At 40.8% G+C, this 14,215-nt stretch overlaps 1 protein-coding gene and 1 long non-coding RNA gene across 4 annotated transcripts in view; one reads left to right on the forward strand and one right to left on the reverse strand.

Moving 5' to 3' along the window:
- The window catches only part of LOC113452249 (amine sulfotransferase-like), a 54,177-nt gene that overhangs the window by 9,358 nt on the left and 30,604 nt on the right, over nt 1-14,215 (forward strand). For 2 of the 3 annotated variants that reach the window (XM_087912637.1, XM_026723698.2), the window contains exons 4-7: nt 152-278; nt 879-973; nt 1,780-1,960; nt 3,164-3,756. In XM_087912637.1, the coding sequence (XP_087768763.1) occupies nt 152-278; nt 879-973; nt 1,780-1,960; nt 3,164-3,324 (564 nt within the window). In that variant the 3' untranslated portion in view covers nt 3,325-3,756. Of the gene's footprint in view, nt 1-151; nt 279-878; nt 974-1,779; nt 1,961-3,163; nt 3,757-14,215 lie in introns of those variants that run through there. The other variant, XM_087912639.1, reaches the window with a different exon arrangement.
- On the reverse strand, nt 3,731-9,176 carry LOC148127730 (uncharacterized). Its single transcript, XR_015739551.1, has 2 exons — nt 4,199-9,176; nt 3,731-4,129 (listed from the first exon to the last, which is right to left on the reverse strand). It is a non-coding gene; the product is annotated as an uncharacterized LOC148127730 (long non-coding RNA).

A 14,215-nucleotide genomic window follows, 5' to 3' on the forward strand; every position in this document is an offset into this window, starting at 1 on the left:
AAATAAAATACAAATGGAGATCAGCCCTCCAGAAACTCCCCTAAGGTCCACCAAGCCTCAGGGAAGACTTTTCAACCATCCCACTTTTTTCCTGCTGCATTCTCTCTAACTGGAGGATCATTTTTTAGTAGATACTTTCTTCTTCCTACAGATTATTTATGTGTTTAGAAATCCAAAGGATGTCTTGGTTTCCAGCTATCATTTTTACAAAATGCTAATCATAATGGAAACATCCAAACAGTTTGATGCTTACTTCGAGAGGTTTTTGGCTGGCAAAGGTAAGAACTTAATCACCATCAGGTTAGTTTTTGTTTTGGACAAGAGATATGAATGCAATCCGCTTTCTGCAAGCAGAAAACAATCCACCCTCCTCCTTAAAGTAAAATAAGAATAATTATTTTCAATGCTCATTCAATAATTTGTGTAAACTATATGCAAATAGTTTATAATGGGATGGATGAATGGAGAAGAGTGGGGATTCCTAGAATATTTCGTGATGCAAAAGGGGGTGGGAGAGGCTGCTTCTTAAGGGAGTATGAAAGAAATACAAGGATCCAAATAAAGAAAAGCAAAAGAAAGAAAACAATATAGCAACATTTTGACAAAACTCTCCTCTTGACAAGTGAGATTATGCAACCACATTAGTTATGGCTCCCATTCCTTCTCTCTCTTCTCTGCATTTAGTGTTATTAAGGTGGCCTCTCAGTTGAGCTTTGATCTGTAGGCCCATCAGGTCATGATAAATGGAAGAAATTCAAGTATTCAGAAAGTATCCCTAAGACAGATTGTTAGCTGGAACATTGCAGTGCCCAACTAAACAATTAAATCAAGTGACTTTGAAGATCATATTTATGCCAAATTTATTTCTCTTCTATCAGTGCCCAGTAGTTTGTGGATAGACCATATAGAAGGCTGGTATGCTCATAAGAATGATTTCAATATTCTCTTCCTTTCTTATGAAGAAATGAAAAAGGTAAGATATGACCATTTTGCATTGTGCAATATGAACAACCATCAAGCACAGAAAGATTTAGAAATGATGGGATGTATAGAATAACTTATTCCATCAAGAAGTAATAGAGGTGACCACTGAACCACTCTTGGTTATTTCTGTGAACTCCTGGAGAACTGGTAAGGTCTCTGAAGAAACATAAAAGCCCCCTCTTCAACAGAAAGGAGGAGGATCCATGAAACCGGAATATGATCATCTTGGTATCAAAAAGATTAATAAAGGTCATTTTTGTAAGCATTTGATGAGATGAGCAGGATATGATTTTAATCAATAAAATGAGGTAAAATAAAGCAAAATAAATAATGTTCTCCTATTTTGGCTTAAAGAAGGTTGATTCAACTCAAGTGCATTTTCAAGAGAGACCAAAGCATTTATTTAGCTTGGTTGGAAAACTGATCAGCTTCTGTTGCAACCAAGATTGCTAAGAATATAAGAGTCTGAATCATAAATATATTGAGAACCAAAACTGTTTCTCAACAACTTGTCTCTTGGAAACCCTTAGCAGCAGTTCTAAGAATGGATTTGTATGTTTAATAAATATTGCTCTTTTTAAAAAAAATAAAAATATACAAATGATTTAATATTAGAATAATTGTTTTCAGTAAGAAAAGAAAGAATTAAAGGCAGGGAAGTCAGAGACAGCATTGATATGCGAGATATCTATAAGATAGTGATAATCTTTAGAATTCCCCAAATATATCAGCAACATTTTCCATCTTTTCTCCATTGTTATGAATTAACTAATATAAAGCTGTATCAAATTGCAGGATCTGAGAAGTTCTGTACTGAAAATATGCAACTTCCTAGGAAGAGAACTAACTGAAAAGGAGGTGGATGATGTGGTGGATAAAGCTACATTTGATAACATGAAAATGGATCCTAGAGCAAACTACAAATTAATGGTTCCTACCATAGTAGATTCTAGCAAAGGGGTCTTTCTTCGTAAAGGTAAATTCATAGAAATTTATACTCTAGGTGTATGCTTATGGAATATGCCAACATTGTCACTTTTTGTAGAGTAGTATGTACATTTTCTAACAACTTCTCTTTCTGCTGTCTCTTCATGATGTTGCACTGAGGCAGCCATAAGACTTTCTTAGCTGTACCAGTGTTAAATTGGTGTACTCCTTTAAATCCTGATAGGTTTTTTGCCATAGATATAATCTGACTATTTCAATGACCAGTCTGTTGCTTGAACAGTCTAATGATCCTTTAGGAATGCGATTGTTCTAGTTCATACTGTCACTTTAGCCTGTTGGAGACACATCTTCTTTACCAGTGGTGGGATTCAAATTTTTTTACTACCCATTCTGTGGGCATGGCTTGGTGGGTGTGGCAGGGGAAGGGCACTGTAAAATCTCCAGTCAGAGGTGGCATTTGCCAGTTCTCCGAACTACTCAAAATTTCCACTACCAGTTCTCCCGAACTGGTCAGAACCTGCTGAATACCACCTCTGTTCTTTACTCTCTACCCTGGGTCTCAGAGCTGCCTCCTTTAAGCTGCAGGGACATAGCAGCATCAATCATTTAAATTAATCATGGGGCCGGTTCCAATAGGGTGAACTTCAGATAATTTAGAACTTCACTGGCAGACCATTGGTTCCATGACTTCCTGGTACAAGATACTCATGCCAGAGAAATCACTTGACCCCTTCTAGTTAGAGAAATCTTTGCCCTTCTTTCAAGTCTTCACTCTGTAATCCAGCCCTAGTTAAAATAGTAAGGAACCAGCTTCCTGCCCAACAATTAGAAATACAGATTTGTATATACTGTTTGATGGACAGGGAGGTATTAAACATTCCTCTGCTAATGGAGGAATGTGCAATGTTCCAGGTTTTGCAAACTATTATCCTCTTTCTCAGACTCCAAGAAACTCATAGGAAGCATGGTAATTGGAGATTAGAAACCATATCCGGATGACTTTTGACCTTCATTCCTATAGTCCCCTTGTGAAGCTCTAAATATATAGATGTATACAGTGTGTGTGTGTGTGTGTGTGTGTGTGTGTGTGTGTGTGTGTCTATACATACACACAAACATATTGTACATTCCTATACACACACACATTCATTTTGGTGATAAGATGACCCAAATAGCCTCTAGTTTAATTGACTACAAAAACTGTTGATGTTTTTTAACCACTACTTTCCAGGCATTGTTGGGGATTGGAAGAATCACATGACTGTTGCCCAGAGTGAAAAGTTTGACCGTGTCTTTAAGGAGAGGATGGAAAAGCTGCCCTTCAAATTCTGCTGGGATATTCAGGAGGATCCTCAGCCTATTTCCAGCACAGTGGAGGAAAATGATGTGTGATATGTGCCTTCAATTGGCTTGAATCGGAGATGTGAGAAGTGTTAATAAAGTATCCATTTTATGACTCAAATCTCATGTTGAAAGGGATGTCTTTGAAGTAAGGGAGTGCAGTACCAGACACCAGTTAAAATGTTTGCCTGATTTTGGAATGCCTTTGAAGCTCTGGGAATTATCACACCCTTTTGGAATGTCTTTGAAATGCCAGATAACGGGTAAGGAAGTGTCTGTTATGTGCTAGGTATCAAAAAGATAATAAATTGTAACTTGTATCCTGAAAGATAGATTGTAAATCAAGCCATTTGTATACTGGGGGGGGGGTAGTTTTAGGGTATAAGAGTAAGAGCAAAAGCTATGTTTTTCGTTCCTCCCAGCTGCCTAGGGTGGAACCCATCTGCAGATGTATATACAATAAAGCCTTTTTCCTTGGATCAACTTTGAATCCTGGTGGTTTTTCTTTAGCCACAATTTCACAATTTGGGGGCTCATCCGGGATCCTCAACGGTGGTCAACTGGAAAGCGGGGACCAGGTAAGAGAGTGGCCACAACCTCCCATTGAGAGGCACCTCTCTCCGAATTCAGTCAGACTCCCGAGGTGACTGGGAATCCAAACAGTCCTTGGAAAAAGAAGTTAGACAAAATGCCCGCTGAGAGTTTGTGAAATCGATCTGAGTTGGGGACGCCCACACATCCTTTGACTGCGGAGAGTCCAGGAGTGATCAGATCAGGTAAACTTTGTTCCTTTCATTTGTAGCCAAAAGAGAGAGATCCTTAAACTCCCTGGGGGAATCCAGCATCTGCTGGAGGACTGGGACTAGGAGTCTGGAAAAAGGAGGTCCTTAAACTCTCTGGGAGAATCCAGCGCTTGCTGGAGGACTGGGACTGGTGAGTCAAGACTCTGGGAGTCTGAAAGAATAGAGATGGGAAAGGGACAAAGCAAGGGTCTTGGAGACTAGGAAGAAGCCTGTCTGGGACAGGGAAGGTTTGACAATGGCAGAAAACCTATTCCAGTAGATTCGCCCCTGGGACAACTACTTCAGCAGTGGTTCTCCCCGAATCTAAAGGAATTCACCAAACATCTTGAAAAGAAAAACATGATTTATCTTTGTTGAGACAGATGGCCAAAATATCCTCTGATTGATCCTAAATTTCCATATCACTGGAGTCCTGAGGGTGAAACCAGTACCTATTGGATGACCAAATTGCGAGACTATATTCTCCAACACAAAATGACCACCCAAATTGCATACATAGATGTATGGTTTCATGTGAAATTTGAAGGTCTCGTCCCTCCAATTGAGGGTCAATACATGTCTCAAGAGTAATGAAAGCGAGACAGATGATTGGCTTCAGAATCCGCCGCCTTTAACTCCAAATTTGAATAATGCACCCAATGTTCCTATGGCACCGCCGTCATTGCTGGTGGTACAACCCCCTCCTCAGTTGTCTCCTTATCAGCGACTGAAAAAGGAACTAAAACAATTGGAGAAAGATATTGAGAATCTTCCATTCAGAGACAAACCTGAAGTGGATGCATTTCCTCTTAGGGAAGTCCCTAATGGGATCAATGCTGCAGGCAATCCGGTGACAGTCTTTGTGGCTGTCCCCATAAAACCAGCCGAGTTGCGAGAATTGAAGAAGACTCTTCCAAAACTTCATGAAAATGCTCATGAGGTGGCCGAACAGTTAGAGCTATGGTTGGGTCCGAATGATTACACTTATCAGGAGTTGATGTACATTTTGGGACATCTATTTACTCCTGAGGAGCAGAATCTCATCCGGACCTCAGCCTGGAGAGCGTGGGATGAAAGAGTGAATGGGCAACAAGGGGTGGTGGCAGGAGATCAAAAATTCCCCATAGCAGTTCCAAATTGGGATCCAAACACTGCGGGTGGCAGAGCAAGTATGAGGGATATGAGAGCAATGATTATGGAGGGGATAAAATTGGCAGTCCCACAAGGGAAAAATTTAACTAAAGCCTTTGAAGTAAACCAAGGCAAAGATGAATCCCTTAGAGATTATTGTACCAGACTCTGGGAAAGTCTAGTTAAATACTCAGGAGTAGACCCTAGCACACCTGCTTTTGAAGCCATGCTGAAAATGTAGTTTGTGACTGGAGCCTGGCCAGTTATCCAAAAGAAAATTCAGAAAATGGATAATTGGGGAGCTGTGGGAATGGTTGATCTCCTGAAAGCAGCCCAACAAGTTTTTGTGAACAGAGACACTGTAAAAACCAGACAGAAGTCCCAGATGATGGTTGCAGCTGTACAGGCTGCAACAAAGAGCGAAGTAAAGAAAAGTGGGAACTTTGGGAAGGGTCCAATTGGAGAAAGAAGAGAGAATTTTGGGTGATTCAATCAGGGAGGTTTTCGAGGTAGAGGAAGAGGTTCCAGAGGAAGAGGTATGGGAATGAGACAGCCTGGAATGGATAGGAGCTGCTTCAAGTGTGGGAAGGAAGGTCATTTTGCGCACGAGTGTCCGACCAACCGAGAAGAGCGGAGTTATGCATCGTATGATGATTAGGGCTGTTCCGGCTCCTTTAAGAGGACCCACGGGGAGCCATTGGTAAACATTTTAGTGGGTCCTAACCGTCAGGAGCGGCTGTTCCTGATAGACACCGGCGCAAGCCGGACTTCTGTGTGTGACCCAGTAGAGGGTGCACATAGATCAAGGAAAGTGATAGAAGTAGTTGGGGTGAGTGGAAAATCGCAGGATGTGAGTGTGTTTGAACAAATTAGACTGGAGATGAATGAAGTGGTGACTGAAGCTGAAGTGTTGTATATTCCTGATTCTGGAGTGAATTTGCTGGGGAGAGATTTGTTGCCTGTGTTCGGTATCCAGCTGTGGGATACTGGGAAGGGAATAAGGATGTGTAAGATGACTGTGGAGGATGAAAGGGCAATTTCAGATGAGGTATGGGCAGGAGGAGAGAAGGCAGGGCGAATGAACATACAGCCCATTCAAATCAAGATACAACCAGGGATAACTAAACTGTGGACTCCACAATATTCCCTGAGTAAGAGAGGTAGGAAGGGTTGAAACCTATCCCTATACTATCTTGGGACGAATCCCTCCCAAAGACAAATGGTTTACTGTGATAGATCTGAAGGATGCCTTCTGGGCATGCCCCCTTGAGGAGGGAAGTAGAGACCTGTTTGCATTTGAATGGAATGATCCTGAGACTGGGAGAAAACAGCAATTAAGGTGGACAGTACTTCCCCAGGGCTATACTGAGAGCCCTTTGTTGTTTGGACAGGCTTTGGAAGAAAAGTTAGTGTCTTTTGAGAAAGGGAAAGGGATCGTGTTGATTCAGTATGTGGATGACTTGTTATTGACTGGAGAGAAAGAGAAAGAAGTTAGAGCAGCATCTGTGGCTTTGCTAAATTGGCTGAAAGAGCAAGGATTGACAGTTTCAAGGGAAAAGATCCAGTTTGTATAAAGGAAGGTGAAATATTTGGGGCATTATATTCAGCAGGGGGTGAGGTCCTTGGATCCTGAGTGGGTTAAAGGGATCATGAGCCTGGCTCCCCCCAGAAATAAGACAGAAGTCAGGAAAACCCTTGGATTGTTGGGGTATTGCAGAGTCTGGGTGGACCAGTACACTGTGTTAGCTCAACTCCTGCACAGGAAGCTGGTAGGAAAAGGAGAGAGTATAGAATGGTTAGAGGGAGATGATGAAAAATGGGAAGGTTTAAAAAAGGCACTGTCATCTGCACCAGTTTTGGCTTTGCCCAATTTAAAGCTCCCATTTCATCTGTATGTGTCAGCAGCCCAGGGAACGGCACTAGGAGTGTTGGCGCAGAAGAGGAGGGGGCAATACCAGCCCATCGCCTTTCTGAGCAAAACTCTGGTGCCGGTGGTGAGAGAATGGCCAGTGTGTGTGCAGGCTGTGGCTGCTACAGCTATGTTGGTGGTAGAGAGCAAGAAGTTAACCTTTGGGGGGGGGGGGGCTTGTGGTGCATTCTCCTCATCAGGTCACTTCTGTGCTAAGTCAGTTGGGAACAACTTGGATGACAGAGGGGCGGATTCTCAAATATGAGACCATTCGAGAACCAGCCCTGATGTAGTGATTGGGACAGACAGGAATTTGAATCCAGCAGAATTCCTAGAAGGGAGAAGGCAAGAGTGGGAAGCTGAGGACCATGATTGCTTGTTGCAAGTAGATTTGATGACAAAAGTGAGGGAGGATCTGGAAGAGACTCCTTTGAAAGATGGGGAAAGGTGGTTTGTGGATGGATCAAGCAGGGTTGAGGAAGGAAAAAGGAAGTCAGGATTTGCAGTCATGACAGGAGAAGGGGAGGTCATAGAAAAGGGCTCCCTTCCTTCTTCATGGTCTGCACAGAAGTGCGAGTTGTTTGCTCTGAAAAGGGCCTTAGAGTTGGCTGAACGGATTGATGTGACAATCTGGACTGATTCCAAATACGCCTGGGGTGTGGTCCATACCTTTGGTAAGATCTGGCAGGAAAGGGGTTTTATCAAGGCTGATGGGAAACTAGCTGAACAGTTACAGCTTGTGGAACAGGCCTTGGAGGCCCTGCAATTGCCAGATCAAGTGGCAATAGTGCATGTGAATGCTCATCAGAAAGGGAACACCCCAGAGGTAGTTGGGAACAGGTGGGCAGACAAGTGGGTGAAAGAAGCTGCAGGGGAAATAGAGCTGGTAATGGCATCAATTCCCTTGCTAGAAATGGAAGAGGATGAGGATTGGAAACCAGAGGGAAAAGAGAAGGATGAATTGGAAAAAGAAGGGTGTGTGCAAACTGAGAAAGGATGGATGACTTCGGAAGGGCTGAAGATGGTTCCCGTGAATGTAATGAGAGGAATTCTGGAAAAGGTACATGAGGGAGGACATTGGGAACAGAGGCACTGATAACAGCTGTGAAGCCACATTTCTGGAGTCCAAAGATGTGGACACTAGCCCAGAGCATCTGTTGGAAATGCTTGATATGTTTGAAAGTAAACAAGAAAGCAGCAAGGAAGAAAGAAATGGGAGGGCGACCCCTAGTGGGCTGGCCTTTCCAGAGAGCACAGATTGATTTCACCGAATTACCAGAGAAGGGGGGTTGGAAATATTTACTTGTGATTTAAGATCATCTGACAGGGTGGGTGGAGGCCTATCCGACCAGGAGGGCCACTGCCCCCACAATAACCAAGATCCTGTTAGAACAGATCATTCCTCATTATGGAATGATGGAAGCTATTGATTCTGACAGGGGGACACATTTTACACAAAAAGTGTTGCAGTCTGTGATGGGAGCTTTAGGGGTGAAAATGGGATTTACACACCCCTTGGCACCCAGAATCCAGTTCTAAAGTGGAGAGGGGGAATGCAGAATTGAAGAAACATTTGACCAAATTACAATTGGAAAATGGGTTACCATGGACAAAGAACTTATCCTTGGCACTACTCAGAATCAGAACATGTCCAAGGAAAGACACTGGGGTGTCTCCATTTGAGATGCTAATGGGGCGACCCTACTTGGCAAAAATAGGGAATCCAATTCCTGAGTTCAAAGATTTGTTCTTGAGAAAATATTTGCAGACACTGTCCAGGTCTTTGCTTTCTCTTCATAAACAGGGATTGTTGGCGCAATGACCACCTTTAGCTGGCAGCCAACATCCCCATGAAGTTGGAGACTGGATCCTGATAAAAACTTGGAAGAGGGAGAAGCTGCAGCCCAGCTGGGAAGGCCCGTACCAGGTGCTGTTGACAACTGAATCTGCAGTTCGCACTCGAGAAGGAGGCTGGATGCATTACAGCAGAGTCAAGAAGGCACCGGAACCTGAGAAACCTTGGAAGGCCATTCCAGTGGACAGTCAGCCATTGAAGTTAACTCTGAAGCAGTAACATGCAGCTGATTTGCTGATTTGGATCCTGGTTTCCTAAGCTCCCAGGGTTACCAGCCATAGTAGCACTCATTGGTATCATTGCAGCGGGATGTGTAATACTACCATGTGTTCTTCCTATATTCATCCGCACGATAACTAGCACTCTCTCCCTGATAGCTAAAAGGCAGGTTGTTGAACAAATGATGGTGTTAAGACAACAATATGACCCATTGGAGCAGCTGGAGGAATCTCCTGAAGAAGGATGGAAGAGAGCAGACTTGTTACTAACTGAGTTTGAGTCAAGGATGGAACAAGAACAGGGGGGATTGTGAGAAGTGTTAATAAAGTATCCATTTTATGACTCAAATCTCATGTTGAAAGGGATGTCTTTGAAGTAAGGGAGTGCAGTACCAGACACCAGTTAAAATGTTGACTGATTTTGGAATGCCTTTGAAGCGCTGGGAATTATCACATCCTTTTGGAATGTGTTTTTTTTTTAAGAACAAGTTTTATTGATTTTTGAAGACAAACAAAACATAAAACATAAAAGTATAAAACCTCCTTTCTAAGAATTACTTATAAATTTTAACAAGGCAAATAAAGCATTATTTTTTAAAACATAGTTCCACATTATCACATTTCCATTTACACATATATATCTTTTCCAAATTTCTCATATATTTCTCCCTTCACTTTTGTTCAATTATATTTCTTTCTATCAAAGTTTTAGTAATTCTCAATCAGTCATAAGCACACAAAATACATAACCTAAAGCAAAACATTAAAAAAAAACCTCCTTAGTTGTCATTTATACATGTCTTTTCCCAATTTCTCTCCCTTTGGTTTCATTCCTCCAAGGTTTTATTAGTTTACAATCAAACATAACTAATCAACACACAAAACATAAAACTTCTTTGGAAAAGTGGCTAGCCCTGGGTTACATCTTTTTTGACAGACCTAAATCAAATTCATGCTCACCTTATATACCCTTCATATCTTATTAACCATTTTATATTTTCTATATAACTTTTCCCATCTTTTCACTCTCTTAATTATGTTTTATTTATTTCATCTTATTTCAAAATCATTATGCTTATATCTTTTGTCCGTTCTTTTCCAATCATCTATTTATCTCTTCTCTTTTACAAAAAATTTCCCCTAGAATCACTTTTAAAGTATGACACCTTCCCCTAAAGTAAAACTTAAAATAATACATAATTTCCATCCTGATTCTGCTTAGTACATTCTACATATTAAATCTTAAAATAAAAGAATAGTAAACTTATAGTATAGTTAAATGTATAATTTCCATTCTAATTCTAATTTGGATAAGTGCATTATTTTAGAATAAGAAAATAAAATACTAAGGTTATAATAACATTAAGACAATAACGAATTAAACTATAACTAAGCATTAATCATTTTATACATTCTCCTTAATATTTTATTAAATATTGACATCTATCATTATTAAACATTAATATTTTATTAAATATTCCAATAAGCTATTTCAAATACAAATACAACAATGCTATCTTGTGCACTCTTGCAGAATCTTCTTTAATTATGCACTATCTATTATCCTTCATCTCTAAAAAAAAATTTCTTTTTGAAATCTTGTTCTAGCCCATGTCTTTTTTTCCTTTTTCCCTTCCTTTCTTCTCCAATCTGGTCTTTTTGCCCCCCCAGCCTCCCCCTTTTTAACTTCCCCTCTCTGTTGTAATTCTCTTTTCAATTGCTTTCTAAATTGTACCTTCTTTTCACCCTATTTTTCTTTTTCTTGGTTGTTTTATTAAATCTTAAATTCACATTTTTCCTTCCTCTCTTCCCATTTTCTTTCTTAATTGAACTTTTTAGTCCATTAAAGATGGCTGCTTCTTCTTCTTCTTCTTCTTCTTCTTCTTCTTCTTCTTCTTCTTCTTCTTCTTCTTCTTCTTCTTCTTCTTCTTCTTCTTCTTCTTCTTCTTCTTCTTCTTCTTCTTCTTCTTCTTCTTCTTCTTCTTCTCCTTCCTCAAGTATTTGCTGGTACATAGAAACCGCCATTTCTAAAAAATGGAAGGCAGCTCCCAAGGAATCCTTGCCATTTTGCTGTCTTTCTTTTAATTTTTCATATTCCATTTTTAGTTCATCGACAGATGGTGCCATTATAGATTTTTTAAAAGCAACCCAGATGCTTTCAATCTTAAAGTAATTTCCAAGTGTCAAAGTTATCAAACAATCCAAACAAACAAAAATTATTTCCTCGTCTTCTCTTTACAGTTTTTCCTCTAGGGGCAAAATCCCAAATGTATTTTAAAAGCCGTATTACAATTAATTGATGGTCTTATAATCTTCAAGGCATCTCCTCCAACAAAGTTTTTTAAAAAAAATTTTAGTCCTCTCCTTCCCACTTGTAACAAAGAGCTTATTTTTACCTTTAAAAAGCAGGTTTTTCTGTGCTCCTTTGCTTTCTCCGTAAGGAAGGGGAGTGAACTTTCCTTCAGCACTTTTGCCAATGTAACAAATTCTTTTGGAAACAAATGTATCAATCCAAAGTCAGGTTTCCAGGGTGTTTTAAAAATAACTTAATGTCCCGGTTCAGCCAAGAAAACTTCTCCTTCTGGCTCTTCCTCCTGCACAATCTTATCCGGTTGAAGATTTCTTTGTGGCTGCCATTACTGACAGCCACTCCACTGCCTCAGGGAAAAGGAGTCTAGCCAGCTGGGGAAAGGGGGTGCGATATCCCCAGACCCCTGCCCAGATCTCCTCTGTCTTCCACTGCCCCTTCAGGGCAGCGACAACCCCCAAATCCAGTTGGATCAGGGGTACCTCGGCGGCGAGCACAGCAGGGACCCACAGAGAAGTGGATTCCTGCCACCGCCAAAGCCTTGCAACTGGAATTTCCGAAATGACTTTGAAATGCCAGACAACGGGTAAGGAAGTGTCTGTTATGTGCTAGGTACCAAAAAGATAATAAATTGTAACTTGTATCCTGAAAGATAGATTGTAAATCAAGCCATTTGCATATGGGGGGTGTAGTTTTAGGGTATAAGAGTAAGAGCAAAAGCTATGTTTTTCGTTCCTCCCAGCTGCCTAGGGTGGAACCCATCTGCAGATGTATATCCAATAAAGCCTTTTTCCTTGGATCAACTTTGAATCCTGGTGGTTTTTCTTTAGCCACAATCTCACAGAGATGACCTTCCAAGAATAGTCTTTATGTAGATGTTTAATTCTCAACTTTGCAGAGATCATAGAACAAAGCAATACTAAATTCTATGCCCGTGATGGTGAACCTATAACACGTATCGCTCTCAGTGGGCCTGCATGCCTTCGCCAGCTGCTTTTCTGGTTTATGGTCAACTGGTCTTTGCAGATCCTGGAGTGCCAGAAAGCGGCCTGAAAACTCTTTTCCAGGCCTTTTTCTGGGCCATTTTTTGGCCATTTTTCTGTCCTTTTTCTGCCCCTTTTCAGGCTGTTTTTGAGCCATTTTCAGGCTTTTTTCATGCCATTTTTGGGCCAACAAAGCCCCAAATGCCCCTAAAATAGCCAAAAAACATCCTGAAAATTTCCTAAATAATGGCATGAAAATGGCCCCAAAAAGGCCTAAAAACGGTCTGGAAACAACCTGGAAAATGGCCTGAAAACTGCCCCCAAAACAGCCTGTTTCTTGCAAATGACCCAGAAAATGGCCAAAAATGCCCCCCAAAACAGCCCCCAAAATGGCTAAAAACTAGTCAGGCATGCACCAGCCAGCTGGTCTTCGGTTTTCCAGCACGCACGCATGCATGTGCATTCCAGTTTGGGCACTCAGTGCCAAAAAGGTTCACCATCACTGCTCTATGCTATTATTAAATATAATAGGAACTGCAGAAAATAGTTAATAGTACATCTGTGACTATTGCAATTTCCATAAGAATATAAAATAAGATGCTTTGAACTGATTGTTGTTGAGTGTTAATTCAGAGACTGCAAAGTATAAAATGTATCCTGTTAGTGTGCTCCCTGCACCACTGGCATTTACATAACAATAAATAAAACCAGTTATTCTCTCTGTGTCCTTCCCTGGGAATTAAAGATGGACCATTCACAATTCCACAGTCTGCCTAGTGGGAATTGCAGGATGCATTCTGTGTTTTGCACTGCTCTAATCATTAAAATTACAATGTGGTTTACCACAAGGATAAGTCTGAAGAAATCATTTTCTTTACCAAAACCCCAACAGGCTTTGTTGCATTCTGTTAGCAGAGGTCTTGAGTTGCCTCATATGTTGATGGTGTCTAACTATGTGATTTGCAGAACTGTTATTAAACACTTTGGAATCAGAGGCTGCTATATTATTTTCAAATGCACACAGAAGTTTAAACTGTTGGACTTCACAATGTAGCTGACACATCTAGAACTCAGCATGTGTGCAGAATTACTTTAAGTAAACCCAAACATGAATTCTGACATGGCTCACGTGCCCTGGGCATGACTGTCATAAACATGCCTGTGCAGAATCACAGCTTTGCATTTATCCATAAGAAGACTGAAAGGGGTGGAGTGAAATTTTATACAGGGGGAGGGGACATGAAGGAGGAAGTTGTTTGTATGTAAAACTGAAATGAAAAACTAGTTAAGGCTTGGCACATATAACACACTGCCAGGAGAGAAGTTGGGTCATAAAGGAAGTCAGCTAAGCAGTAAAAAACTTTCAAAAGAAATCCATTCAGCTTCCCCCTCAAACAAACGAACGAACTGTGGAAAGGGAACTTCATGAGGACAGTGGTGACACCCAAGCAGGAAAAGCCCAAAGGGAACATCAGGCCAGCGATAAAACAAACTTGCATAGGAAAAGAGTTTTAATAAAAGGTATTGAAAGAAGCCCCCTAGACAAAAGCCAAGTAATTAAGAAAGCTAGGGAAACAAGAAAAAGAAATCCCTTACAAACAACAGGTCATGCCAAATCAGCAAAACAAATAAACAAAAGACACGAAATAAATTCCATAGCAGACAGGAGATTGCCACAAAACAAATATAAGAAAACATTAGGATGAAACTGATAATCCAATCAAACCACCCCATGGAATTTACCCTCCGGCGGAAA

Source organism: Pseudonaja textilis, chromosome 1 (assembly GCF_049901715.1).
Source record: "Pseudonaja textilis isolate UNSWEBS1 chromosome 1, rPseTex1.2, whole genome shotgun sequence".
NCBI lineage: Eukaryota > Metazoa > Chordata > Lepidosauria > Squamata > Elapidae > Pseudonaja > Pseudonaja textilis.